Here is a 26,990-nt window from a genome sequence, read left to right on the forward strand (position 1 = left end):
AGTCTTTGAGCACTCGGCTTGAAATTTGGTAGATGTGACCGTTATAGTACGTAGCTGTGCAAACTTAATATTTTGTCATTGTTAAACAATGCATTGCCATGGTAACAGCATTTTTTTACGAAAAAGCATACAAAAATGTTGTGGATTCAGCTTACTCCCTCAGTCTTCTAGCATTTAGCTTGAATTTTGGCACTATGACTGTGGTACAGAGATGCGCAAGCTTAATCTTTCATCATTGTTGAACGATGCATTGCCATGATAACAGCATATTTTGAATGAAAGCATACTAAAATACAGTGGATTCAGTTAACTCCGTCAGTCTTTGAGAATTTGGCTTGAAATTTGGCACATGTGACTGTTATAGTAAAAAGATGTGCAAACTTCATCTTTTGTCATTGTTGAACAATGTGTTACAATGGTAACAATATTTTGAATGAAAATCATACAAAAATTCTGGTTCAGCTAACTCTTTCGGTTTTTGAGCATTTGGCTTCAAATTTGACACATGTGACCATTGTATTACCTAGATGTGCAAAATTTATCTTTGTCATTGTTGAAAAATGTGTTGCCATGGTAACAGCATATTTTGAATGAAAATTATGCAATAATATGAATTCAGCTAACTCCCTCAGCTTTTGAGCATTTGACTTGAAATTTGGCATTTATGACAATGTGGCATAATGTCAAATATTGTGTTGCCATGGTCACAACATTTTTTTAATGAAATGGGGATTTCAGAATTCAGTATGTAATGGGTTAAATGATTATTAAAATCTGTGATACATGTTTTGATAAAGTGGTTCCAGGATTTGTGATATGTAGTAGCATTCTTCCTGTAATGAATGTCAAGGTTAAGACTAGCAAAGGTTGTGAAAATTCAGTATATATTTTCATTACATTTCTTGTCAATAGCCTTCAAATTGTAATCGATTTTGTATGTTTTCAATCTGAACACCCCCTCAAAAAGGGGGGAAATGGATACACCTACATGACATATCTCTTGCTGTACTATGTCTAGGAGCTTGAGGAAGAGAATGACTTTCTGAATGAGGAGCTGACCAAGGTGAACTTAGCACACAAGAAGGCCTTGGAGCGGATCCGTTCTCTCGAGGAGAAGGCCAGTGAACATGAGGTTAGTCAGGCCCAACATCAGGACAATATTTACTCTGGTTGGGTTTTAGTGAGAATGTTGGCCCACATCCTTGCCAAGCACAAATCAACATCAACTTAAAATTTCTGAGGTTACACTGAGACTTTTATTTAAATGTGTTTTCACCATGACTGTTTATTTTTACACTTGATAGATTATAGTTTTAAGTTCTCACATTATGACCATAGCTCAACTCTACTGTATACAAACCTTTTTGTTTATACCGAGACAAACTGTTATACATTCCAGTGAAGTTTCATGTAATTTATGTCTTGTACAATTTCGTATTGTATAATTATATTCTTATGCCTCCGCCACAAAGTGTCGCTGCAGGCATTATGTTTTTGGGTTGTCCGTCCTTCCGTCCATTCGTAATTAATTTTGTGGACAGCATAACTAAAAAACTGTTTGAGGTATCCTAATGAATTTTGGCAGGTATATGTATGAGGGGGTGAAGTTGTGCCTATCAACTTTTGGATGCAGGTGCCCAAGGTCAAAGGTCAAGGTCAAGTGATCAAAATTTCACCATTTCCCCCATGTCTATGCAATGCCTGAAGGCATTTTCTTGAAACTTTGTGTGTACATGTATCACCCAATAAAAATTCTTAAGTGAGAGTTTTGGGTCAAGAGGTGAAAGTTCAAAGGTCAAGTGAAAATGTTAAAATTTCACTTTTTTCCATATCTCAAATATGTTTCAAGGTATCTTCATGGAACATAGTACATATGCATGTACTGACTGGCAGTGATTATCTAGGGAATTTGGGGGTCATGAGGTCAAAGATCAGGGGGTCAAAGGTCAATGTCAACTCTTTAAATTTTACTTTTTCATCATATTTATGCAATCCCAGCAGGATTTTTCTTGAAACTTGGTGTATACATGTATTACTGTACCCAATAGAGATTCTCTAGGAAGTTTTTAGCCAAAAAGTTCAATGATCAAAGGTCAAGTGAAAGTGCTAACTTTCACTTTTTCCTCCATATCTCGGAAGTGGCTCAAGGCATCATCATGAAACTAATGTTCTGCTTGACAGTGATTCTCTTGGGGATTTTAGGATCATAGGGTCAAAGGTCAAAGGTCATATGCTAGGTCAAAATGCTAACAGTTTACTATTCAATGCAGAAATTCCATTTTTATGCCTCCGCCACGAAGTGGTGCCGGAGGCATTATGTTTTCGGGTTGTCCGTCCGTCCGTCCGTCTGTACGTACGTCCGTATGTCCGTCCATACGTACGTCCATACGTCCGTCCGCTTTCGTTTACGTGATAACTTGAGTAATATTGACTTGAATTCTTCCAAACTTGGTCCAAGTATAAAGTATGATGGGGCAATTAGTTGATTAGATTTTGGGTGAAATCCGCCAAAGGTCAAAGGTCAAGGTCAAATTATGAAATTGTATCCGTTTACGCAATAACTCAAGACTGGATCCAGCAAATTTCACCAAACTTTGTCGGAGGATGATGTATGATGGGACAATTACTTGATTAGTTTTTTAGTGAAATCGGACTGAGATCAAAGGTCAAAGATCAAGGTCAAATCCTGACATTTATCTTTTTACGTGATAACTCAAAACTGGATGAAGCAACTTTCACCAAACTTGGTCCAAGGATGATGTATGATGGGACAATTAGTTGAGTAGATTTTAGTGACATTGGCAAGAGGTCAAAGGTCAGAAGGTCAAGGTCAAATGCTAAAAATGTTGCTATTTCCCCAATATCTATGCAATGCCCTAAGGTATTTTCTTGAAACTTGGTGTAGACGTGCACTACTGCGTAAAGATTCTCCAGAGAGAGTTCATGTCATAAGGTCAAAGGTCAAAAGGTCAAAGGTTAGGTGAAAATGTTGTAATATCACTTTTCTCACAAATGGTTCAATGTACCAGTATCTTCATGGAACTTGGTACATACGCATGTACTCACTGGCAGAGATTATCTAGGGAATTTAGGGGTTATAGGTCAGTAGTCATGGGGTCAAAGGTCAAGGTCAACTCCTCAATATTTTACTATTTCCCTCATACACTAGTATATGAAATGCTTGTATTATTAGTTTTCAAACTTAATATATACATATATGCATTACCTAATGGAGATTCTCCAGGAAATTTCCTGCCAGAATGTCAAAGGTCAAAGGTTAAGGGTCAAAGGCCAGGTTTCAATGTCCCCCCCAAAAAAAAAAAAAATCTATTTTGTACTATAATTACACTCTTTCTTCATACCTTGGAAATTACTCAATGCATAAACTTATAAAAAGGGTCCGTCAGAATTCAAGTAAAAATTCTCAATTCCCCAAATATGTGTACCTGCACTCTTCGACAATTATAGCAAACCCAGTTCAAGGAAAGTGAACATTCAAGTCATTTCTGACAAACCTGTCATATCAATATTTTGCCAGTTATGTGAAACTGTCATGGATCACACATTGTGAAGACATTGTACTATACGCCTTTTGGGAGAATCATGCATTATGGCGGAGGCATCAGTCGCCATAGCGACATTTCTAGTTTCTTTATACCGTGAAAATTACTAAATGCATGAAATTATGAAAGGGTCATAAGTCAAGTAAAAGTCCTCAAATCCCCAAGTTTGTTATACATGCCCTCAGAAAATGTAGCCATTCATCTGATTAAACCTAGTTCAAGGAAAGTGAACACTCAACACACAATAATAGTCTGGGTGCCGAAGCCACTTTTTGGGCCTAACCTTGTTTTACCATCCACCCAATGTTTTTTGATGGTTTTACCCTATTTCGAGGGTGCTGAATCCGAATCTGGATGATGCAACTCTTGCATCCTTGAGAGTTCTGAGATATTCAAGATGGCCTCCAAAATGGCCGCCCAAACTGGAAATTTCCATGTATTTCCTTCTAAATGGTGAGAAATTGAAAACAATTGATGGTTTTACCCTATTTCGAGGGTGCTGAAACCTGAATCTGGATGATGCAACTCTTGCATCCTTGAGGGTTTTGAGATATTCAAGATGGCCGCCAAAATGGTCGCCCAAACTGGAAATTCCCATGTATTTCCTTCTAAATGGTGAGAAATTGAAAACAATTGATGGTTTTACCCTATTTCGAGGGTGCTGAATCCAAATCTGGATGATGCAACTCTTGCATCCTTGAGGATTTTGAGATATTCAAGATGGCCCGCCAAAATGGCCGCCCAAACCGGAAATTCCTATGTATTTCCTTCTAAATAGTGAGAAATTAAAAACAAGTGATGATTTTTACCCTATTTCGAGGGTGCTGAATCCAAATCTGGATGATGCAGGTCTTAATTGCATCCTTGAGGATTTTGAGATATTCAAGATGGCCGCCAAAATGGCCGCCAAAACCTGAAATTCCCATGTATTTCCTTCTAAATGGTGAGAAACTGAAAACAATTGATGGTTATACCCTGTTGGGAGGGTGCTAAATCGGAATCTGGATGATGTAACTCCTGCATCCTTGAGGATTTTGAGATATTCAAGATGGCCGCCAAATGGCCGCCAAAACCGCGGCCGCGGAAATTATCACGTATTTCATTCTCAATGGTTCAAAATTGAGAACAACAGTTGGTTCTATCCTATTTCGTTTTCAAAATGGCCGCCAAAAACGGAAATTTCCACGCATTTCAATTTTAATGTTTCGCAATTGAGAATAATTCTATTGACGATTCTACCCTATTTCGATCACTGTGCTGAATGCGAATCTGGACGATGCCACCCTTGCAGCGTTGAGAGTTTGGAGATATTCAAGATACCCGCCAAAATGCTTGCCAGAATGGTGAGAAATTGACAACAATTGATGGTTTTACCCTATTTCAGGTTTGCGTCAATGGCATAATCTAAACCCAATCATACTCTGCTGATAAACAAACGTATATTGTGCATCCCAGTTTGAACTTGCTGTACAGTGAAACCAGCTTTACCGGATATCTTGGAGTTTGTAAGATACAGCTGTACCAGGAATGAATCTTGCAAAACTACAGATGCGGTTGAATATTTGAATGATTACACTGCTTCTACATATCATGGATATGTTTTGAACACTAACCATCAGTGGACAAGACATCCATTTCGATCATTGTGATAGTGATGTAGAGAAGTTTATTGAGATTCCCAACACTACCTGCTTTAATCCATGAACAATTTCAATTGTTTCAATTCAAATTTTTCTTCAATATGATGTAATATTATATATATATATATATAATATCATATATACATATATATATATGTATGTATATATATATTTATATATATATATATATATACATATATATGGGGCGACAAACCTCGTATCTACAAAATGTCACATGTTCAGGAGACAAAACAAAAAGCAAACAAACATGGCAGCCAAAGCACTATAACAAATGAGAGAACCTTTCCTTTAACATGCCATGGTAGCTTCATTTTTGGGGTAAGACAGCTAAGGTTTTGACAGGACATCATTAACTGATTATCTGACTGTTTATTCAAAAAAGTCATTTTCATTAAAAATTTCAGATACAGGGTCTTGTCGCCCAAGCGACGATGTCATATACACACGAGGGAATGGAAAAATCACAGGTGACGCGCAGTAAAAAAACAAACAAACAAACAAACGACACCATGTAAGATAATAGTTGATAGTCCAGGGCCCTGTTTTGTCAAGATGAAGTTAGCGTTGATTGTGAAATCAACGCTAACTTTATCCAACTTGAAGTCCGCTATAACTTTAAATCAACAGCAAGTTTGCGTTTTACGAAGAGACTTAGCAGTCGATTATAGTTATAGGTGATCATCATGACTTATTTATTGATTTAGTTAAAACAAGAAATACGGGACGAGGATGGTTTCCGGTACTGTCTGCGTAAAAACAGTACAATACATTAAGCTAAACAAACAACAAAAACATGATTGTTTGCCATGGCCATGGAAGCGTAGTCTGCTAGTGCGACGCAGTATCTATAGCGCTACAGCCGCTGAATTAGAAGTATTTAAGTTTGCAACAGAACCGCAAAATACGCCGTTTTGCGTTGTATTGAAGAAAGTAGGTCGATAGATCTAGCACATCGCATCTCGAGCTCAACGAAAATCTGCGTACGCGTGTGTAAGTAACGCGACGTTGCACTAACTATGCATATAACATTGATGATGAGCGATAATGGTTCAACATCACAGTTCAAGTTCAAACTATCTAACGAAGATGAGGACTGAGTGATTCTTAAAATCTAAATCCAAAAAATAGTCAACGGCAATCACGGTTTACACCTAGTTAGAAGAAAACGGCACTCAGTACATATAGACTCTAGACTAGAACTAGGACTAGGACTAGTGAGCAGTCAAGGACCGAGAAGATTCTACTCGCCGCCCCGTCGACAGCTGTACGTGCACAGCGCTAAAATAGGCACAGCGTAAACGTTTAGTATGCAATACATACCCCTGCTGCCAGAACTTGAAGAAAGTCCAGACGAAAGTCCAGACTCCAAGGTCTAGCGTTGCCGCTAGATCTAGGCCCTTGTGCTGCAGGCCCTGTTGTTTCTGTGCTGAATTTTGCAGGTAAGGTATCTGCTTTATGGGTTTTCAATGTTTTCGTAGTCGAGATAAATCTCATGGTGGTCGTATTAACACCAAGGACTAACTTAGAATTTAGATCTAGTTTTAGTAGGACCCATACCTCGGAAGAGTGGCCTGACCACGTAGATACAACAGTGCCGCCGCTTCGCGATCCAAGCGCTGGTGTAGGCATAGTGCTAGAGTAGACTTCCGTATCCATGTAGATATCTCAAAATTCACTTAACCAAATTGCACCAAAATCACTAGAAATATTTCATGACTCATGTCCACTTGCTCACTCTAATTGGAACCAAATCGCAAGTCGGGAAGCGTAAGTGAAGTTGTCGACTTTCCTGTCGTCGCTAAAAACAATCTGCTCTGTACGACAAGAGTGATCGCGGCGTATATAGTAGCCCTACTTGCTGCGCACGCACAGACTGAAGTTAGCCATCTAATATCATGAGACAAATCTTTCAAGTAATCGGGAGCAAAAAATCAATTTATAAATTATTTGAGCTAAGTTGAATGAAAAATAAAGTTCGTAAATCACACAAATCACCAAAATCATGATATTTTTTAGTTTAGTTCCCGCGTAAATTCCCCGTTCGCACAGTACTAGTCGGCTAACTTCAGTTCTAGATTGTGCATGTTGCGTTTACCAAGACCTCTCGCGAAGAGTGATTTTTTTTTGAGTGACAACTTGAAAGTCGCCGTCAATATTGATACTTCTCGATTACCGATTTCGTTCAAATTTAATACAGTATTTTGAAATATGCTTAGAAGTATATCCTGTAATTTTGGTGCGATTTGGTTCAGCGAAATTTGAGACAGCTGCATGGATAGGACAGTACACAAGTGCCGCCTGCTAGCTAAATTGGGCCTAAGCGTCGTCTGCTACTCGGCACGATTTAACGCACGCGTATGCAAGGGCTTGTAATCAGTGATATATTTGGCACCTGTGACATCACGACATCCGGGCTCGTCAGCTCATTAGCATAATTCTCGCCTAAAAAATTTCCATTTTCAACATGAAATTACAAACTAAATCGTTATGAAATTTTGATTCTGTTTGCACCGCTGGGTCTTTTAGAATTAAAAGAACAACATATAAAAGAATAAAAAACCGGTACAATGCCCTTTTAAGGCTGAAGTCCTGTGTGTTTACGTGTAGGATTATGGAAACTTGTGAGAGTGTGGTGACTACACTAGCTAATTGTTTTTACCTCTTCGGCGCAGATTGGCTTTGTAAAGAATAGATCGCGAGTCTACATCAACATGTCGAAATTCTAGACTTAGACGCTCTAATCAGCAGTACGTGTTACGGTAGGTACAAACAACTCGCTGAACGTTATCTATAGGCCTAACGTTAAGCCTATTACTGGTTAGCCTAACTTAGATCTCAAGTTACTGTCGTACTCGGTGCTATAGAATTAAACTCTTTATTTTCTGTATAGGCCTACTAAACTCTTAATTAGTATCTATTGCCGAACTAGCTCTACGTAGGCCTATGCACGTCAGAAATCACTGGTTTCCTTGCATGTGTGTTCTTTGGCAAGATATGCATTGCACACAGACGCAGTTCCAGTCACACTCGGTTACTTGCCCTTCTTGCTGGCGATGGCTTGATTGGCAGGCGCCGGGCGGGCCGAGGCGCCGGGCGCGCAGGCTGTGATTGAGACTGCTGTCTAGGGTGTTTGCGTGCAGCAGTCGCATAAGCAATGCGTGCCGATCGTGAATTTCATGCAAGGAAAAGACCATAAGTACATGAAAGAAATGCAACTAAATGTTAGAGAAAGTGAGCAGTTAACAGACAAGACCCCAGCTAGACTAGGAAAGTGTGACAGTCATCTTTCTTCTTTAAATTGCCTTACAATTGAGTCTACGTAGACTGTTTCTACTTAAAGTTGATATTTATCAACTGTTAAGTTAATCATGGATTTGGAGCGGTTGAGAAAACTTATAATTGATTTTGGAGGAAGTTAAATTTTTTTTTTCAACTGTGGGTGTCTTGATAAAACGGACTTTAACTTAGCTTGGAAGTTAATCATAGATTATGTGGACTTAGAGTTGATATGAGAAGTTAATCATGGATTATTTTGACTTAACGTTAAATTTATCTTTTGATGAAACGGGGCCCTGGGCCCCGTTTTATCAAAGCATAAAATTGATTTTAAATTTCCTTACACAGGCTGCCATAGACTTACAGTTGAAATCAACTTTATAATCAATTTTAACTCTTCATAAAACAGGGCCCTGTACTTACGAATATCATCATCACGCAGAGTGCTTTTGAAATTACCCTTCAATCGATATCTAGTATAGTGGTCATGGATGCAACCATTTCTAGTGACGTAATCAGAATATGTTAAGATAATATGTAGATAATATAAGTTTCATAAGACCACGGGGCGAGACTCATAAGAATACAAGACAAATTTCAACACAAAATACCAACAGGCCATAATCTAGTTCTTTATAACAATTGTGCACAAAGAAATTTTCAGTCTTATCTTTGTGTTTGTACGTTTCAGTATGATGTCAATATCATTTTTCTTTCCATTACGTGTTAAAGATCCGTTAGAGACATATCGGAATATCTCAGTATATTACAATACCATTGTGACAGTCATTTTGGATGCCATTAATTGTTGGCTGATATGACAAATTTGCTCCACCGAGTTGTATTCAAGAATACGGTTATTACTTTTAATCCCTCGCTTCACGTTATAGCACAATATTTCACAATTTATAAGAAAATACAACTGTATCAAGGAATTTCCGTTTATACAGGACATTTGTAAATATCTCAAAAACTTCAGCACCCTCGAAATAGGGTGAGACCCATCAATTTATTTTCAAATTTTCACTATTTGGAAAAGAATATTAACATTGGAATTTCAATTTCTGCCAATTATTTTGGCGGTCATCTTGGACATCTCAAACCCCTAATGCAAAAATGGCAACAACAAAATGTCGAGGGTGCTGAATAGGGTCTCAAAATTTTCAATATTGACAGCTATTTTGGCGGTCATCTTGGAATTCTCAGAACCCCCAAAACACAAGAGTTGCATCAACTAGGTTCGGATTCAGCACCCTCAAGATAGGGTAAAACCACCAATTGTTTTCAATTTTACACCATTTAGAACGAATTAGGGGGCCTACATGGGAATTTCTGTTTTTGACGGCCATTTGGGGCCATTTTGGCGGCCATCTTTATCATCTCAAAACCATTAAGGATGCAAGAGCTGTATCCTGCAGCTTCAAATTCAGCAAACTCAAAATAGGGTAAAACCATCAATTTGTTTTCAATTTTACACCATTTAGAAGGAAAAAAGGGGTTCTACATTGTGCATTTCCATTTTTGGTGGTCAATTTGGTGGCCATCTTTATTATCTCAGAACCCTTAAGGACACAAGAGTTTTATCAAGATTCTGATCCAGCACCCTTGAACTAGGGTAAAACCATCAATAGTTTTTATACCCCCGCCAAACGAAGTTTGAAGGGGGTATATAGGAATCAGCGGACGGTCGGGCGGTCGGGCGGTCGGTCCGTTGCAAATCTTGCGTCGCGAACTACTTCCTCAGTTTTCAACAGATTCCCATAAAACTTGGCACAGATGTCTGCCTTGGGTTGTAGATGTGCAAGACGTATTTTTTGACAGTACCCAAAAGTACGTTGCCATGGTAACAGCATATTATGGGCAAAAATGGGTACAAATCTTGCGTCGCGAACTCCTCCCACAGTTTTTGATCAATTTTTATGAAATTAGGTACAGATGTTCATCTGAATAAGTTAATGTGCAAGACACATATTTCCGCAGTGGCAAAAAGTGTGTTGCCATGGTAACGGCATGTTATTGGTAAAATATAGGGCAAAATGCTTATGGCAAAACTGCTTCATCAGTGTTCTTCCAATTCTCATGGAATTCATATTGAATGTTTGTCTTAGGATATAGGTCAGCATGACACATTTCTTGACAGTGACAAAAAGTATGTTGCCATGGTAACAGCTCACATATTATGAGCCAAAATGATGGAAAATTTTGTGTTGCAAACTACTTCCTCAGTTTTTGCCCAATTTCCATGAAACTTGGTACAGATGTGTGCCTTTGGTTGTAGATGTGCAAGACGCATTTTTTGACAGTACCCGAAAGTACGTTGCCATGGTAAAGGCATATTAATGGCAGAAGATCAAGGAAAGATCTTGCGGATTTAACTACTTCCGCAGTTTTTTGACCAAAGCTTATGAAATGTGGCGCACACCTTGATCTTGGTGGGAAGATGTGGAAGACATATTTTTCGGACGTGTCGGAAGCTGCGTTGCCATGGTAACGGCATATAAATGGCAGAAGATCAAGGAAAGATCTTGCGGATTGAACTACTTCCTCTGTATTCGACTGAAACTCATGAAATGTGGCACACACATTGGTCTTGGTGGGAAGATGTGCAAGACATATTTTTTGGACGTGTCGGAAGCTGCGTTGCCATGGTAACGGCATATTAATGGCGGAAGATCAAGGAAAGATCTTGTGGATTGAACTACTTCCTCAGTTTTTGACAAAAGCTTATGAAATGTGGCACACACAATAGTCTTGGTGGGAAGATGTGCAAGACATATTTTTCGGACGTGTCGGAAGCTGCGTTGCCATGGTAACGGCATTTAAATGGCAGAAGATCAAGGAAAGATCATTCCTTGGGTAAGACTGTCGTCACGGGGCGGGGGTATTAATCACCTTCAGTGATATTTCTAGTTTAATTTCTAACCATTTAGAAGGAAATACAGGGGAATTTCCGGCTTTGACGGCCATTTTGGCGGCCATCTTGAATATCTCAGAACCCTAAACGATGCAAGAGTTGCATCATCCTGATTCGGATTCAGCACCGTCGAAATAGCTTCGAACTATCAATTGTTTTTAATTACTAACCATTAAGAAGGAAAGACATAGGAATTTCCTGTTTGGGCGGCCATTTTGGCGGCCATTTTGGCGGCCATCTTGAATATCACAAAATCTTCAAGGATGCAAGAGTCGCATCAGCCAGATTCGGATTCAGCACCCTCGAAATAGCTTAGAACCATAATTTGTTTTAAACTTCTCACCATTTAGAAGGAAATACATAGGAATTCCCGGGTTTTGGCAGCTATTTTGGCGGCCATCTTGAATATCTCAATATCCTCAAGGATGCAAGAGTCACATCAGCCAGATTTGGATTCAGCACCCTGGAAATAGCGTAGAACCATCAATTGTTTTCAATTTCTCACAATTCAGAAGGAAATACATGGGAATTTCCGGTTTGGGCGGCCATTTTGTCGGCCATCTTGAATATCTCAAAATCCTCAAGGATGCAAGAGTTGCATCATCCAGATTTGGATTCAGCATCCTCGAAATAGGGTAAAACCATCAATTGTTTTCAATTCTCACCATTTAGAGGGAAATATATGGGAATTTTCGGTTTCGGCGGCCATTTTGGCGGCCATCTTGAATATCTCAAAACCCTCAAGGATGCAAGAGTTGCATCATGCAGATTCGGATTCAGCACCTCCCCCCCCCCCCCCCCCCCCCCCCCCCCGAAATAGGGTAAAACCAAAAAACATTGGGTGGACGGTAAAACAAGGTTCAGCCTTTGGCACCCAGACTATAACATGTCATTTTGATATTTTGCCAATTAGATGAAACTGTCATCACACATTGTCAAGATGTACTATAGACCTATAGGAGAATCATACATTATTGCGGAGGCGTACCATACGTTTCTGTGCTGTTTGTGAGAAATATGAAAATAAATTGAAATTGATAGAATTGAAGATGATATCTATCATTTGGTAAATTGGGCCCCAAATAATGACATGCAGTGTATCATGGGTATTATGGTTAGGATCACTAAACTTACAAATGGAGTGAAAATCACTCTTGTCTTGCACTCGTATCATTGTAGTTGACTCTATGACTGAAAAGAATAATGTTCAAATAAGTTGGAAAATGTCACATGGAAACAGATTCTTAAGTGGAGAGAAACATGACACATTTTCGGGTGATTACTGTATAAATCATAAAACTTGGCACAGATGTCTGCCTTGGGTTGTAGATGTGCAAGACGTATTTTTTGACAGTACCCAAAAGTACGTTGCCATGGTAACAGCATATTATGGGCAAAAATGGGTACAAATCTTGCGTCGCGAACTCCTCCCACAGTTTTTGATCAATTTTTATGAAATTAGGTACAGATGTTCATCTGAATAAGTTAATGTGCAAGACACATATTTCCGCAGTGGCAAAAAGTGTGTTGCCATGATAACGGCATGTTATTGGTAAAATATAGGGCAAAATGCTTATGGCAAAACTGCTTCATCAGTGTTCTTCCAATTCTCATGGAATTCATATTGAATGTTTGTCTTAGGATATAGGTCAGCGTGACACATTTCTTGACAGTGACAAAAAGTATGTTGCCATGGTAACAGCTCACATATTATGAGCCAAAATGATGGAAAATTTTGTGTTGCAAACTACTTCCTCAGTTTTTGCCCAATTTCCATGAAACTTGGTACAGATGTGTGCCTTTGGTTGTAGATGTGCAAGACGCATTTTTTGACAGTACCCGAAAGTACGTTGCCATGGTAAAGGCATATTAATGGCAGAAGATCAAGGAAAGATCTTGCGGATTTAACTACTTCCGCAGTTTTTTGACCAAAGCTTATGAAATGTGGCGCACACCTTGATCTTGGTGGGAAGATGTGGAAGACATATTTTTCGGACGTGTCGGAAGCTGCGTTGCCATGGTAACGGCATATAAATGGCAGAAGATCAAGGAAAGATCTTGCGGATTGAACTACTTCCTCTGTATTCGACTGAAACTCATGAAATGTGGCACACACATTGGTCTTGGTGGGAAGATGTGCAAGACATATTTTTTGGACGTGTCGGAAGCTGCGTTGCCATGGTAACGGCATATTAATGGCGGAAGATCAAGGAAAGATCTTGTGGATTGAACTACTTCCTCAGTTTTTGACAAAAGCTTATGAAATGTGGCACACACAATAGTCTTGGTGGGAAGATGTGCAAGACATATTTTTCGGACGTGTCGGAAGCTGCGTTGCCATGGTAACGGCATTTAAATGGCAGAAGATCAAGGAAAGATCATTCCTTGGGTAAGACTGTCGTCACGGGGCGGGGGTATTAATCACCTTCAGTGATATTTCTAGTTTAATTTCTAACCATTTAGAAGGAAATACAGGGGAATTTCCGGCTTTGACGGCCATTTTGGCGGCCATCTTGAATATCTCAGAACCCTAAACGATGCAAGAGTTGCATCATCCTGATTCGGATTCAGCACCGTCGAAATAGCTTCGAACTATCAATTGTTTTTAATTACTAACCATTAAGAAGGAAAGACATAGGAATTTCCTGTTTGGGCGGCCATTTTGGCGGCCATTTGGCGGCCATCTTGAATATCACAAAATCTTCAAGGATGCAAGAGTCGCATCAGCCAGATTCGGATTCAGCACCCTCGAAATAGCTTAGAACCATAATTTGTTTTAAACTTCTCACCATTTAGAAGGAAATACATAGGAATTCCCGGGTTTTGGCAGCTATTTTGGCGGCCATCTTGAATATCTCAATATCCTCAAGGATGCAAGAGTCACATCAGCCAGATTTGGATTCAGCACCCTGGAAATAGCGTAGAACCATCAATTGTTTTCAATTTCTCACAATTCAGAAGGAAATACATGGGAATTTCCGGTTTGGGCGGCCATTTTGTCGGCCATCTTGAATATCTCAAAATCCTCAAGGATGCAAGAGTTGCATCATCCAGATTTGGATTCAGCATCCTCGAAATAGGGTAAAACCATCAATTGTTTTCAATTCTCACCATTTAGAGGGAAATATATGGGAATTTTCGGTTTCGGCGGCCATTTTGGCGGCCATCTTGAATATCTCAAAACCCTCAAGGATGCAAGAGTTGCATCATGCAGATTCGGATTCAGCACCTCCCCCCCCCCCCCCCCCCCCCTGAAATAGGGTAAAACCAAAAAACATTGGTGGACGGTAAAACAAGGTTCAGCCTTTGGCACCCAGACTATAACATGTCATTTTGATATTTTGCCAATTAGATGAAACTGTCATCACACATTGTCAAGATGTACTATAGACCTATAGGAGAATCATACATTATTGCGGAGGCATACCATACGTTTCTGTGCTGTTTGTGAGAAATATGAAAATAAATTGAAATTGATAGAATTGAAGATGATATCTATCATTTGGTAAATTGGGCCCCAAATAATGACATGCAGTGTATCATGGGTATTATGGTTAGGATCACTAAACTTACAAATGGAGTGAAAATCACTCTTGTCTTGCACTCGTATCATTGTAGTTGACTCTATGACTGAAAAGAATAATGTTCAAATAAGTTGGAAAATGTCACATGGAAACAGATTCTTAAGTGGAGAGAAACATGACACTTTTTTGGGTGATTACTGTATAAAGGTCAGCCATGTTTAGTGTGTGTTTTTAATGTATTTTGTACACAGAGCACACTAAGTTTTTACCATTTCTTTCACAACTGGATGTGCTAATATTCACAAGCCCTTTGATTTATTAAGACATTTTTTTTTCTACCCATGTTTCTGTGACTTTTGAAATGATATATGAATTTTCAGCCTTGTGATACAATACTTGAATTTGATCATGCTTTCTTCAGCAGGTGAATGCATTGAAAGAGAAGTTTAAGAGAGAGGAGGAGAAACGAATAGCTACTGAAGAAAAGATAAATGACTTGAGGGCTAAACTTGCCTCATTTCAAGTAAGTCTGTAATATATTTTGGTATTGCACAAATCATGCTTTCCTCACATACTGGATTTCCGTCAGAAGTTGCTAGACATTTACTTATACACATATACTCATCTTCGTTAAAAAAGAAACCTCCACTGTTCATTTGCTGCTTTTTGCCAGTATAATGCTAGCTCACTGCTAACTAGTAAAAATTCTGGACATTTGGATATTTGGCATTCTACATCATGTGTTGTGCATAAACTTTTTACATTTTTGTCTTCTTTTGAAAACCCCATGACAGATTTTCACAAAACTTGGCAGGTAGCATCCCTAACAGGATAGGATCTTAATTTTTACAAATGGGCACCATGCCCCACTTGGGGGGGGGGGGGACAGGGGAGCCAAACCCCTCAAAGAAGGGCTAATTTTGGTACGTAACATGCATTTCCCATAGACACCTGCCCTAGCATACTCAGGACTCATCTTCAACAATGATGACTGTAATTCAAAGTTTGTTCATGACTAATCCATGGGTGCCTCCCTTTGCGCTGAGGAGGGGTGGGGAGTCCAAATAGTGGCCTGAATTATACATTTTCAAGGGTGTGTACAGTTCTGGTTGAGGTGAGGATTTAGCTTTTATCATTTTGCGAGATATTCAGAAACCACTCTATGAGATGTCAAAGAGCATGCAATTCTAAGTGGTATCGAAAGTTTATTTGATGAAAATCGGTTTTCAAATGGCTGAGATATCCAAAAACAAGGTGAAACAAAGAGATCCTAATAAAAGGCATGGCCTGTCGCCTTTTATTGTTATCATTTTTTTTTATATCTCAGCCGTTTGAAAACCAATTTTCATCAAATAAACATTGAATCCTTCTTAAAATTACATGCTCTTTCATATTTCATAAATGGTTTGTCATTATCTCACTTAGGATTGTTCAAAATATGAAAACCCACCTCAACCAGTACTGTACAGTCCCTTTAAAACCCCATAGAGTGAAATGGATTTTCACCAAACATGGCAGGAAGCATCCCTGGGGGATAGGATCTCAATTTGTTCAAATGGGGGGGGGGGGCAAATTGGGGCCTTGATTGTACATTTTTTGTCTTCTTGAGAATTCATGGTTAAAGTTCACCAACTTTGCAGGTGTTATCACTTCAGTTAATGAAAAGATATTTGTTCAAATAGCCACGATTGATTGGGAATTGAAGCACAATGCCAGAAATGGGGGGGGGGGGGGGAACAGACAAATCCTCCAAATTAAGGAATCTTTTCAAATCTTCTTTTCTCAAATTATAAATGATAAGATATTGTAGTGCTATGTGTAATTTAGATTAGTGACTGCGTGGAAGGTGATTTCTTTTTCTTAAAGCCAGAACTGAACAGTTATGGCAAACAGCAATCCATTGGTTTCCAGTAATCTAGAAATGCCTCTCTTCAGATGAGAGAGTCGATATTGTATTTCGAGATATGTCATATACTTAAAAAGTTCTTAAAAGTGCACTTCTGATGTCATTTCAGAGATTGACAGTCATGAAAGCCCAATAAATACAGCATATTATGTTGCCCTCCTCATATCCCCATTTTGTTCCTGTATGACTGCATGTTTGATTTACTGTGACTGATACCATGTATGTTATTTCATGTACAGATTTTGACATAGTTTATGGGGTGAGGGGTAGAAGACCTGCAGGACATGGTAATTAGGTTTACCTTTTCTTGCCCCCTGGCAGCCCTGTTTTCTATGTCACAATCCAGGGTTGTTGTTGGGGTTTTTTCTCTCCTTTGTTCTTTGTCTCTGTGTTATAATTTATCTTATTTTTGTTATGCAGAATCAAATGTGTTTTGTGTTTACCCATGTACATGTGAATTGTCTGAAATACCGAATAAAATAATAATAATAATAACCTGTGATACTCAGGTGAGTGCGAGACCCCAAGGTCTCTAAATATGAAATACAGTCAAACCTGCCTTAGTGGCCACCTGCTGTATGCAGCCACTGAAAAATTCCCCCCCCCCCCCCCCCCCCGAGAACAGTCTGTTAAATACCCTGTGTATAGCAGACATCTGTCTAATGTGGCCAGCAGCCACAAATTTTGTCTCCTGCAGTATATTTTAACCTGTCTATAGCAGCCACCGGTAGCGGCAACAGACCCACATGGAGCTGCTGCTTCAGTAAAGCCGATAATTCATTGTGTTTTTTCTGCTTTGTACCCATGCTAGTCATTCATGGGTAACGTTCAGTGATCATTCATCACTCATTCAGTCATAATATTCGAGTAGTGTAAAGCTTTCTTCACAATTGTACACATGCTACTGTGCAACAACTTGATCAATACCGGCATTGTTCAATGTATGAAACACGTGTGTATACGTATGTACACACACATGCACATGTAAGTATTTTTAGATGTATACAACAATGATACATGTACATGTAGTCAATGCACACAAAAGTCTGATAACCTGTCTGTAGCGGCCACCTGTCTAAAACGGCCACTATTTTTGCCTCCCTTGTGTGTCCGCTATAGACAGGTTTGACTGTATTGACTTCCTGGTCACTATACGTGAAAGAAAAACAAATGATTTTTCATATATCTTAAGAAACTTGCTGGAGTTTTCAGTAACAGTCACGCCACATGATCAACCCCCACGAAGGTGAATGAAGATGTATAAGCATGGAGTTGAGGTCCTGCTCAGCATCAGGTAGCAATTAGATCCATGTATGAGAGGACAGCTGAAGTGCAAGCAATGGCATTTGAGGCCCTGCCTGTTTGTCTGCTACTGGCCTTGAACCGTGGCAGTGTACATGGCCGAAGAAAACTGCACTGTACCAAGAAGCCCATTATACGTAATCACAGAAATACAGAAATTTTACTTAAAACAACTTGTTAACCAATGAACATACAATTAGACCAACCCTGGGGATTGGGGAGTCTTCCAGGAACAAATACCAAATGTCTGGCTACCATAAAATTATGATTATCATTTCTGATGAAAAAAATAGACAAAAATTGGCTTTCCATCCTTTCAGCCCATTGATCTCTGTAGGCAATTATGCAATGCACACAAAGTGCATTCAGTGCTCATTGATACTACTAAGTATGTACCAGTTACATGCTTACATGATGATGATGTTTGTCCTTCACAAGAGAAGACGACTACAACTTCTAGTATCGCTCAATTCGTGAGTGCAAAGATGGCTAATCAGTCTGATCCTTGCCTTAAAATATCCGGTGCAGTGTGGACGTAATGCCAGAGGTAGGCCAGGCTGAGAGGTCACTCTGCTTGTTTGTCGCTGCCGTTTTTGTTCCTGCTCCTTCGCACATCTCACTTCGTAGCCTGACACACCAGAGCTGATCATGGATCACAAGGCAAATCGGTCTTGTGTCGTTGCTTCCTATGTCTCCAGATTGATGCTACAGCATTTCTTGGAAGCTTTTAGTGTGTCCTTGGTGCGCTTCTTCTGACCTCCTTGAGAGCGCTTACCTTCCATTACTTCACCATAGAGCAGTCACTTTGGCAAAAGTTCATGGGACATTTGAAGTGCATGCCCCGCCTATCTGAGCTGGGAGTGCTTGAGCATCACATGAGTACTCTCCATCTGGGCTGTCTGAAGTATCTCGGTGTCTTGCTATTTCACGTGCAGCAAGTTTTGGAGGCATCTCATGTGGAAGGAGTTCAGCTGCCTTTCATGCCGGCTGTACACTGCCCATGTTTGGCAGGTGTACAGTAGACGACTGCGCAGTACACCTTTAGTTTGATTTGAAGACTAATTCCTCTTCTCTCCCACACCCTGTCTGTGAGTCTGCCGAGAGCCAAGCAGTCCCTGGCTATTGTGTCGGAGACTGTCGATGCTGATATTTCATGACAGCGTGCTGTAAACAAATTTGTCTGCCACTTTTAACTTCTCACCGTCGACTGTGGTTGATCAGGTGGTTCAGCAAGATTCTGGCAAAGATCTTCCTGGCAATAGAAAGCAGCGAGATGCCGCAGTGGTTGTCGCACACCTGTCGATTTCCTTTGCGCTTGTACAAATGGACGATAGAAGCATCCTTAAGTTCCTGTGGGATTTTCTCTTGGTTCCACGTAGACTGGAATAGCTCAGAGAGCTTTCTAGTCACACTTTTGCCACCAGAGGCATAGATTTCTGCAGGGACGGAGTCAGCACCAGATGCTTTTCAACAGGACACATGCTTTACTGCCTCTTCCAATTCAGCTTCTGTAGGGATATCGGCAAGAGAGTGGTTGATTTGAACCTGGGGCAGCCTTGTGATCGCTTCCTTGTTGATGGTAGATGGATGGTGGAGAACATTACTGAATTGTTCTGCCCAGCGTTCAAGAACCTTTTTCTGGTCCGTGATTAGTACGTTTCCATCTGCACTGAGGATGGGAGACGGTCCCGATGAAGTTGGTCCATATACAGTCTTGAGCGCTCTATAGAGACTCCAACCCCAAGCACCTTCTGATCTGGACATTCTCCCGCCTGAAACCCCTAGCAAACGGGAGACTCCAAGTTGATGTGCATTTTTGTCACGAGCATGAAGCGCGAAGTTCCTTGCGGCCGTGGCCCTGGAAGCTCAAGGGTTCTAGATGCTCTGTCGTGCTATCTAAGGCTTATTTTTCAACATACAATTGCAATAAGTAAGAAATCCTTTCCAACAGGAGACACAGAGCCAGGGCGGCAGAAATTAAATCTCAAGCAGGAGAATGGGAGATTTTGCAAAAATGGGCTTTCGGCGGGAGATCTCCTGTCGAAAGCGGGAGAGTTGGAGTCTCTGGCGCTCTGTGGAAATTTTTCATGTCGTGATCAGCATAAGACTGGATCTCATCAGCTTTATCGCTTAGCCATGGATCCTGTATTTGCCATAGCTCGACCTGTATGCTTCTTCTGGTGTTGCAAAAAGCAGCTTTCTAGGACACTGATGTCGAGTCATTGATGTGTGCTCGGTGAAGGTGATGCTTCTCTTCTAGTAAAGACTGAATGTGTTGGTTGTTGTCATCGAACCAGTCCTGGTGCTTTTGTGTGATGGGACCAACCATCTCTGAGGCAGCGGCATAGACAATGCTGCAAAAGAGAATTCAGTCGGACTCAACATCCAGTGAGGTGAAACTTTGTTGTTGCAGCGTGCTGTTGATCTCTTTGATGAGTGATTGCATGACATGATCTCTCTCCAAATTTGAGACACCTAGACGTTTCAATGCCTTCTTTCCCTGAGGACGTCTGCATGGTTCAAACCTGATACTGAGCTTTGAGATCAACAGACGATGATCTGTCCAGCACTCTGCACTGCACATGGCCTTGGTGACTCTTGCCTGTCCTTTTGTCCGACTATGATGTGTTTGGAGCGAGGATGCGTCCATGTCGTCTTGTTACAGTTGGGTAGACAAAGGACTGTATTGGTAATGAGTAGCTGGTGTGCGGTGCAGGTTTCCAGTAGCAATAAGCCATTACTATTGCATTTGCCCACATCATTGTGAAGACATTGCACTATACACCTATTGGGAGAACCATGCATTATGGCGGAGGCATACCAGTTGCCATAGCGACATTTCCAGTTACAAATGTGTTGTGGTACATTTGTGGGCAAGACACAATTCGGCACTTGCCTTGTTAGATGTATAAAATATCTTTTGTCAATGTTGAATTATGCAGTGCCATGGGAACAGCATTGTTTTGATAAAAAGCTTACAAAAATATTGTGGATTGATATTGATATTTTATGCCTCCGCCACGAAGTGGTGCCGGAGGCGTTTTATTTTCGGGTTGTCCGTCCGTCCGTCCTTCCATCTGTAATCAATTTTGTGGACAGTGATACTAAAAAACGGTTTGAGATATCCTAATGAAACTAGGCATTTATATGTGTTAGTGGACAAAGTTGTGCAGGATCAACTTTTAGGTGCACATGCTCATGGCAGAGCTGCCAACCGTTCCGAAAAATTTGTATTTGTTACGAAAAATCGAAGGGAATACGAAAATACGAAAACGTCCTAAGAAAGTACGAATTCACATTGAGAAAAAATAATGGGTAAAAAAATGGCAAACGCACGTCACATGTGCCATGTTATCTGTACTCAGCTGGGATATTGATGCAACGCGTACGCACCGTATGTGGAAAGCGCTGAATAGAAAAGTGTGCACGCACACATATCAATGCTTGCGTACTGTGTACACCGAACAGAAGTTCGCGCGCGTGAATCCCTGCTGCCTACGGACCCTGGATGTTTACATGGATCGCCGTGGTATCCCCATGTGTGGCCGGCTGGGGAGCGTGAGTATACTGCAGTAGCTACACACTGTAGCCAGCTGCCACTCCAGTACCCTATTTCGTTTTGAGGCGGGGTAGGAAGCGTTCCGATGTGCAATGTCTGCTTCTTTTTCTCTCCTTCTTCATCCGCTTGTCCCTTGCCTCCCAAGTACGAAATGATTTTTAGAGTGTCGTGTGTTTTTTTTATAACGTTATTGCATCATTTTCTGCAAGGAAGAGGTGAGTTTCTGTTCGTGTATTGATCTGCACTGCAGTATGTGCAGGTGAAAAGCATTCGAACTTTGTTTCCCGAGTATCGTGGAAACACGATGTATTTCTAGGCCTATTAAAGGAGATCTCGTATAACAGAATACTTATGACAAACTATTTTCCGGTCAAAATGAATTAATTTCCTTTGTTTTGTATCGTTTATTGACTTGATCCCAAGGATCTCGTCGCAATACCGAGTTTCCAATGTGTATTTATTTTCGCGTAGCTTTCGGTGCTGCAAACTTTTGCTAGGGCCTAATAAGCTTACTACTAAACTTTGTTTTATTTCTGTCGTTTCTCACACTTCGTTTGGCATGATTTCTTCCATTTTATATCACTTTATCCATTCCCTTTATACTTTGAAGTATTTAAACGTAATTCTCCTAAGTGTTTCGCACTGTTATTTTTGTAACGGCGATTTCTCCGCTTCGCTGCAATACTTTTTTGAATCGAAGCGACGGAGTTTGATCCCAGCCGCTTTGATGTGCTGTTTGTTGTATTTTCTAAATGTTTGTGTTGTTGGGAGGTGTTGATACTTTGTATACTTTGTTATTTATTTTCCTAGGTATTTATCTCGAGGGATTATGCATGTTTCTTAATGTTGATAGGAAAAGGCTAAAATGATCTTGAGTGATGTCTGATGGTGATGATGATAACTATGCTGGTGACTGGTGTAAAAAGACGGCTTCCTGTGAATGCTGAGCGTACGTGACGTTTGTTTTATTTCCCTTTCCCTCTTACTCTTCTTTCCCCTCTCAAGAATGATAAAAAAAGAAATTACATACACCTCACAACAAAAAGAACCACGTGCTATAGCAACCTTCGTAAAGTTAAATCTAAAATTAATGCTCAATATCAGCAAAGAATAAGGGGAAACACGAATGACAATGAATAAAAGCGAAGAGATTGTGTATGCAGTCTCTTCGGCTCGAAGAAACTTGACACCCCACCCCTCTCCCTTGTGGAAATTTCCACAAAAGCAGGTGCCACACCCAGATGCGTGCCATACGAAAGAATGCGCGCACTGGAATAAACAGCGTGTAAATATCCTGGAAATATCGATCGAAGAACCAGCTCATTAGTTGAATTAAAGGAATCATTGCAAAGATATCATGATTCTATTTCTATAGCCTTTCTTTTGGCGCATAGTGGGAAACATCGAACAGTCGATTATAGTGTACTTGATCGAATATCTAATGTTCCCTGAACAATAAAAGAAGGATTGATTATTCAGTCACATGAAAGGTCTCGTATGCCCAGACAAATTCACTACGAGTAGGTCCAGTGAGATGCAGTCATCACCTGGTTAGACAGCAAAATACAACGTGTAATGACAATTAATTTCAGTTCACGCTCACCAAAACTGCTTATTACTTTTCAGTTTTGGCTATCAACATTCGTTCGTGGGTGTATTTTGTTTGTTTGTTTTGTGTGTTTTTCCCTCGTGAAAGACGTAATGATTTCTTCGTATCGAACGTAAACTGCATGTTTACTGTAAACAGGCCATTCAGCTCAGCTCAGCTATGGCGCATTCGATCCATCGAACTTGCAGTAACCTCTTATAGGCAGGAGCACGTGGCGCATTCCTTTAAACTTGAAAGTGAAGCCACGTGTTTGCACATCGGCGCTTCCACACACAGTGCGGCATTTTGCGATCATCGTTATAGCAGACTTTCCGATTCCAGTCAGGGGAAAAGGAATTGGAATAATTCGGAAAATACTTATGTTTAAAATCCAATAAAATGAAAAAAGCCTGAAAACAATGTATGATTATGTTTTAATAGTAAACAATAATTGGAAACACAGAACAAAGTTTTGCATCCACTCACACAGAAGCTCTCTTGAGAAGATGAAAGCATTCCCCGTCCCCTGCTAGACAGTGGAAGCTTCCATAATCAGCCCAGCAAGTTTTTGGAGGTACATACTTGCACTTGTACACATTCATTGCAAGAAAGCAATCAATCAATGCTGAACATTGCGTAGTTTGGCATCTTTATCGTGCTGGTGACCAGCTTGATGCTTTGGCATGTATCATAACGTTATGTTTAGAGCCTGTAGGCCTCATAAGTCGACGAGTTTAATTCAAAATAGCAAAAAGAGGGAGATTGAAAAAATACGAATTCTGGTGGAAAAATACGAATTTTGGAGCTGCTGAGTATTAATTTGTGCTTCAAAAGGTTGGCAGCTCTGCCATGGTCAAAGGTCAAAAGTTCAAGGTCAAATGCTCAAAATTTCACTATTTTCATTTTTGAAGCGCCATGAGCACTGAAAAGTGGACCTGTGCACTATACAAGTAACCACTATTATTATTATTATTATCATTATTATTATTATTTCCCTCATATCCATGCAATGTCTGAAGGTATTTTTTTGAAACATAGTGTATACATGTACTACCAAATAATGATTCTCCAAAGATAGTTTCAGGTCATGAGGCCAAAGGTCAAGTCAATAAGGTTAAAATTTCATGTTTTTCTCCATATCTTGGAAATGGTTCAAGGTATCTTCATGGAACTTTGTAAATTTTGGGGTCATGGGTTGAAGGTCAGGGGGTCAAGGTCAACTCAAAATGTCACTACTTCCCTGATATTTATGCAGGGCCCTTGAAATGATTCTTGAAATGTGATACATACATATATTACCCAATAGAGATTCTCTGGGAAGTTTCTTGCCCAAAGGTCAAAGGGTCAAAGGTCAAGTGAAAGTGCTAAAGTTTGCTTCTTCCTCCGTATCTCAAAAGTGACCACTCCAAATATCATGAAACTTTTTACATATTTATGCATGTTCTACCTGACTGCGATTCTCTTGGGAACTGTAGGGTCATAAGGTCAAAGGTCAATGGTCAAAGGCCAGATTTGAATGCTAATATTTTACCATTTAATTCTGAATTAACACTTTTTCTCCCTACCTTGAGAATTACTCAATGTAAATAAATGTGGTAACTTATAAAAGCGTCAAAAGTCAAGTAAAAATTTTCAAATTCCCAAATACCTGCACTCTTAGACAATTTAGCCATTCATGCAATTGAACCTACTTCCAGGAAAGTGTACATTCAGCACATTTGTGGTAAATCTGTCATTTTAATATTTTGCCAGTTATGTGAAACTGTCATCACACATTGTTACGACATTGTACTATAGACCTACTAGGACAATCATGCATTATGGCGGAGGCATACCAATCGCCATAGCGACATTTATAGTTTTATCAACATGTAACTTGCTTTTCAGTGGACCACTTTTTTCCATTCTAATATACACCTTTTTTTTTGTCAATCTTTCAAAGAGTGCCTTACTCTATTTGATATTCTACAAAATCTTATGTTTAGTTTCATATACCCTATGGGCCTTATATTATGTTCATCTTAAAAAATGATAAAACAATACTTGTGTAATTTATGCTTTGTATTTTGCATTAATTTTTGCTGGATGGATGGGAATAAATGCCAAGTGAATTCAGTGTGAATTCAAAGTAAATTCAAATTGAATTAAACTGAAATCTTGCACATGTGACAGCACTAGATGTCTGAGTGTCATCCTTTGTGAATAACAAGCCGTGCATTGCTATGTAATAACTTTTTGAATGGAATTGATACAAAAATATTGTGGATTGAGCTAATTCCCACAGGTTTTAGCATTTGACTTAAATTTTGGCACATGTGACCACTACAGTATGTAGATTTGCAAAACTTCATCTTTCATCAATGTTGAAGTATGTGTTTTTAGATTTTTTTTCCATTTTTTGATCAAGATTATTCAAAAATATTGTGAATTGGGTTAGCTCCCTCAGTTTTTGAGCATTCAATTTGAGATTTGGCAAATATGACTGATATAATTTTTGAATGAGTAAAGCATTGCCATGGCAATAGCATTTTTTTTTTCATTAAAAGTATACAAACTTATTGCGGATTGAGCTGACTCCCTCAGTTTGAGGTGGGGTATTAGTCAGTGATAGTTCCATTCTTTCTCGTTCAAATGTGGATCATGATAAAAGTTTGTGAGCTGTACAGTCTGAATGTGAAGTATTGTCTGTTGAGAGCTATTGTTGGTTTTGGTTGTCATTGACAGCTGCAAGAGAAGAAGAATTCATTAGAAGAGGATGATAGCAAGGAGGAGGATGAAACAAACTCATTAGGCAGCTGGGGTGACAGTGAAGATGACCTCTTTGATCTACCAGGTAAGCATGACTAAGGATGTTGTCAGGGGTGCTGGTGGTGGTCGTGATAAACTTGTAAATAGTGTCTCTCCATCATAGATTATGATGAAAGAATGTAACAAGGGAAATGTTACATTGATTATATTTTGCACCTACAGGATGGCATTGAATTGGATACCAGAATATCCTAAATAAACCAGAGCCAAGTGCAATAGGTTCCTGTTGATAGTATATGTGACCTGTCATGTCAAAATGTATTATCCATGACAGGAAATGACATCAAAGTATGGAGAAATTTCTTCTAACATGGGTATCTCATTGGCTTGGAGACTAGGTGGTGGCCTAATGGCAACTCTAGTCTTGTTGGTCGTGGAGATGTCTCCTGGAGACTATCTTGGTCTCAGAAAAGTGTAAGAGAACATAACATATTGTAACATAACAAGTATTTTAAAAGCTGTCATGAATATGCAACAATACAATACATGATGTATTGATCAGGTTAGTGGAGAAGTTTTTAATTGTGAAATGCTATTACATGCATGTGAAAGGAAAGAGCTCACCCAATCCAGAAAGTTCTAGGAAGTGCATACATATTTGGCTAAGTGATGCAATACATACACTGTACAGTACACATTGGGGCAAGCTATTTTTAGGTATGATGGCATGCACACAATCAGGCAGTGAGTCAGGGTACCTAGAAGGATTTGGAACTCACAAATATGTAGCCCTAGGTTGGAGATAATTACAGAACAATCAAGAAGGGTTGAAGGGACCTATGTAAGCCACTGAAATTAGGCAGAGTACCCAGCACCTCTGCTCTGATAGCTACGTCACTTCTGGCTCTGAAGCGACTTCTTATAGTCAGTCCTGTATAAATTACCTGCT

At 39.7% G+C, this 26,990-nt stretch overlaps 1 protein-coding gene across 3 annotated transcripts in view; it reads left to right on the forward strand.

Moving 5' to 3' along the window:
* The window catches only part of LOC139725047 (uncharacterized), a 508,769-nt gene that overhangs the window by 416,963 nt on the left and 64,816 nt on the right, over nt 1-26,990 (forward strand). The window contains exons 11-13 of one of the 3 annotated variants that reach the window (XM_071636133.1): nt 1,019-1,132; nt 15,360-15,461; nt 26,018-26,126. In XM_071636133.1, the coding sequence (XP_071492234.1) occupies nt 1,019-1,132; nt 15,360-15,461; nt 26,018-26,126 (325 nt within the window). The remainder of the gene's footprint in view (nt 1-1,018; nt 1,133-15,359; nt 15,462-26,017; nt 26,127-26,990) is intronic. The other 2 variants (XM_071636134.1, XM_071636135.1) reach the window with 2 other exon arrangements.

This window comes from Diadema antillarum, unplaced genomic scaffold, assembly GCF_040938485.1.
Source record: "Diadema antillarum isolate AM-2024a unplaced genomic scaffold, OU_Dant_1.0 seq00000013_RagTag, whole genome shotgun sequence".
Classification (NCBI taxonomy): domain Eukaryota; kingdom Metazoa; phylum Echinodermata; class Echinoidea; order Diadematoida; family Diadematidae; genus Diadema; species Diadema antillarum.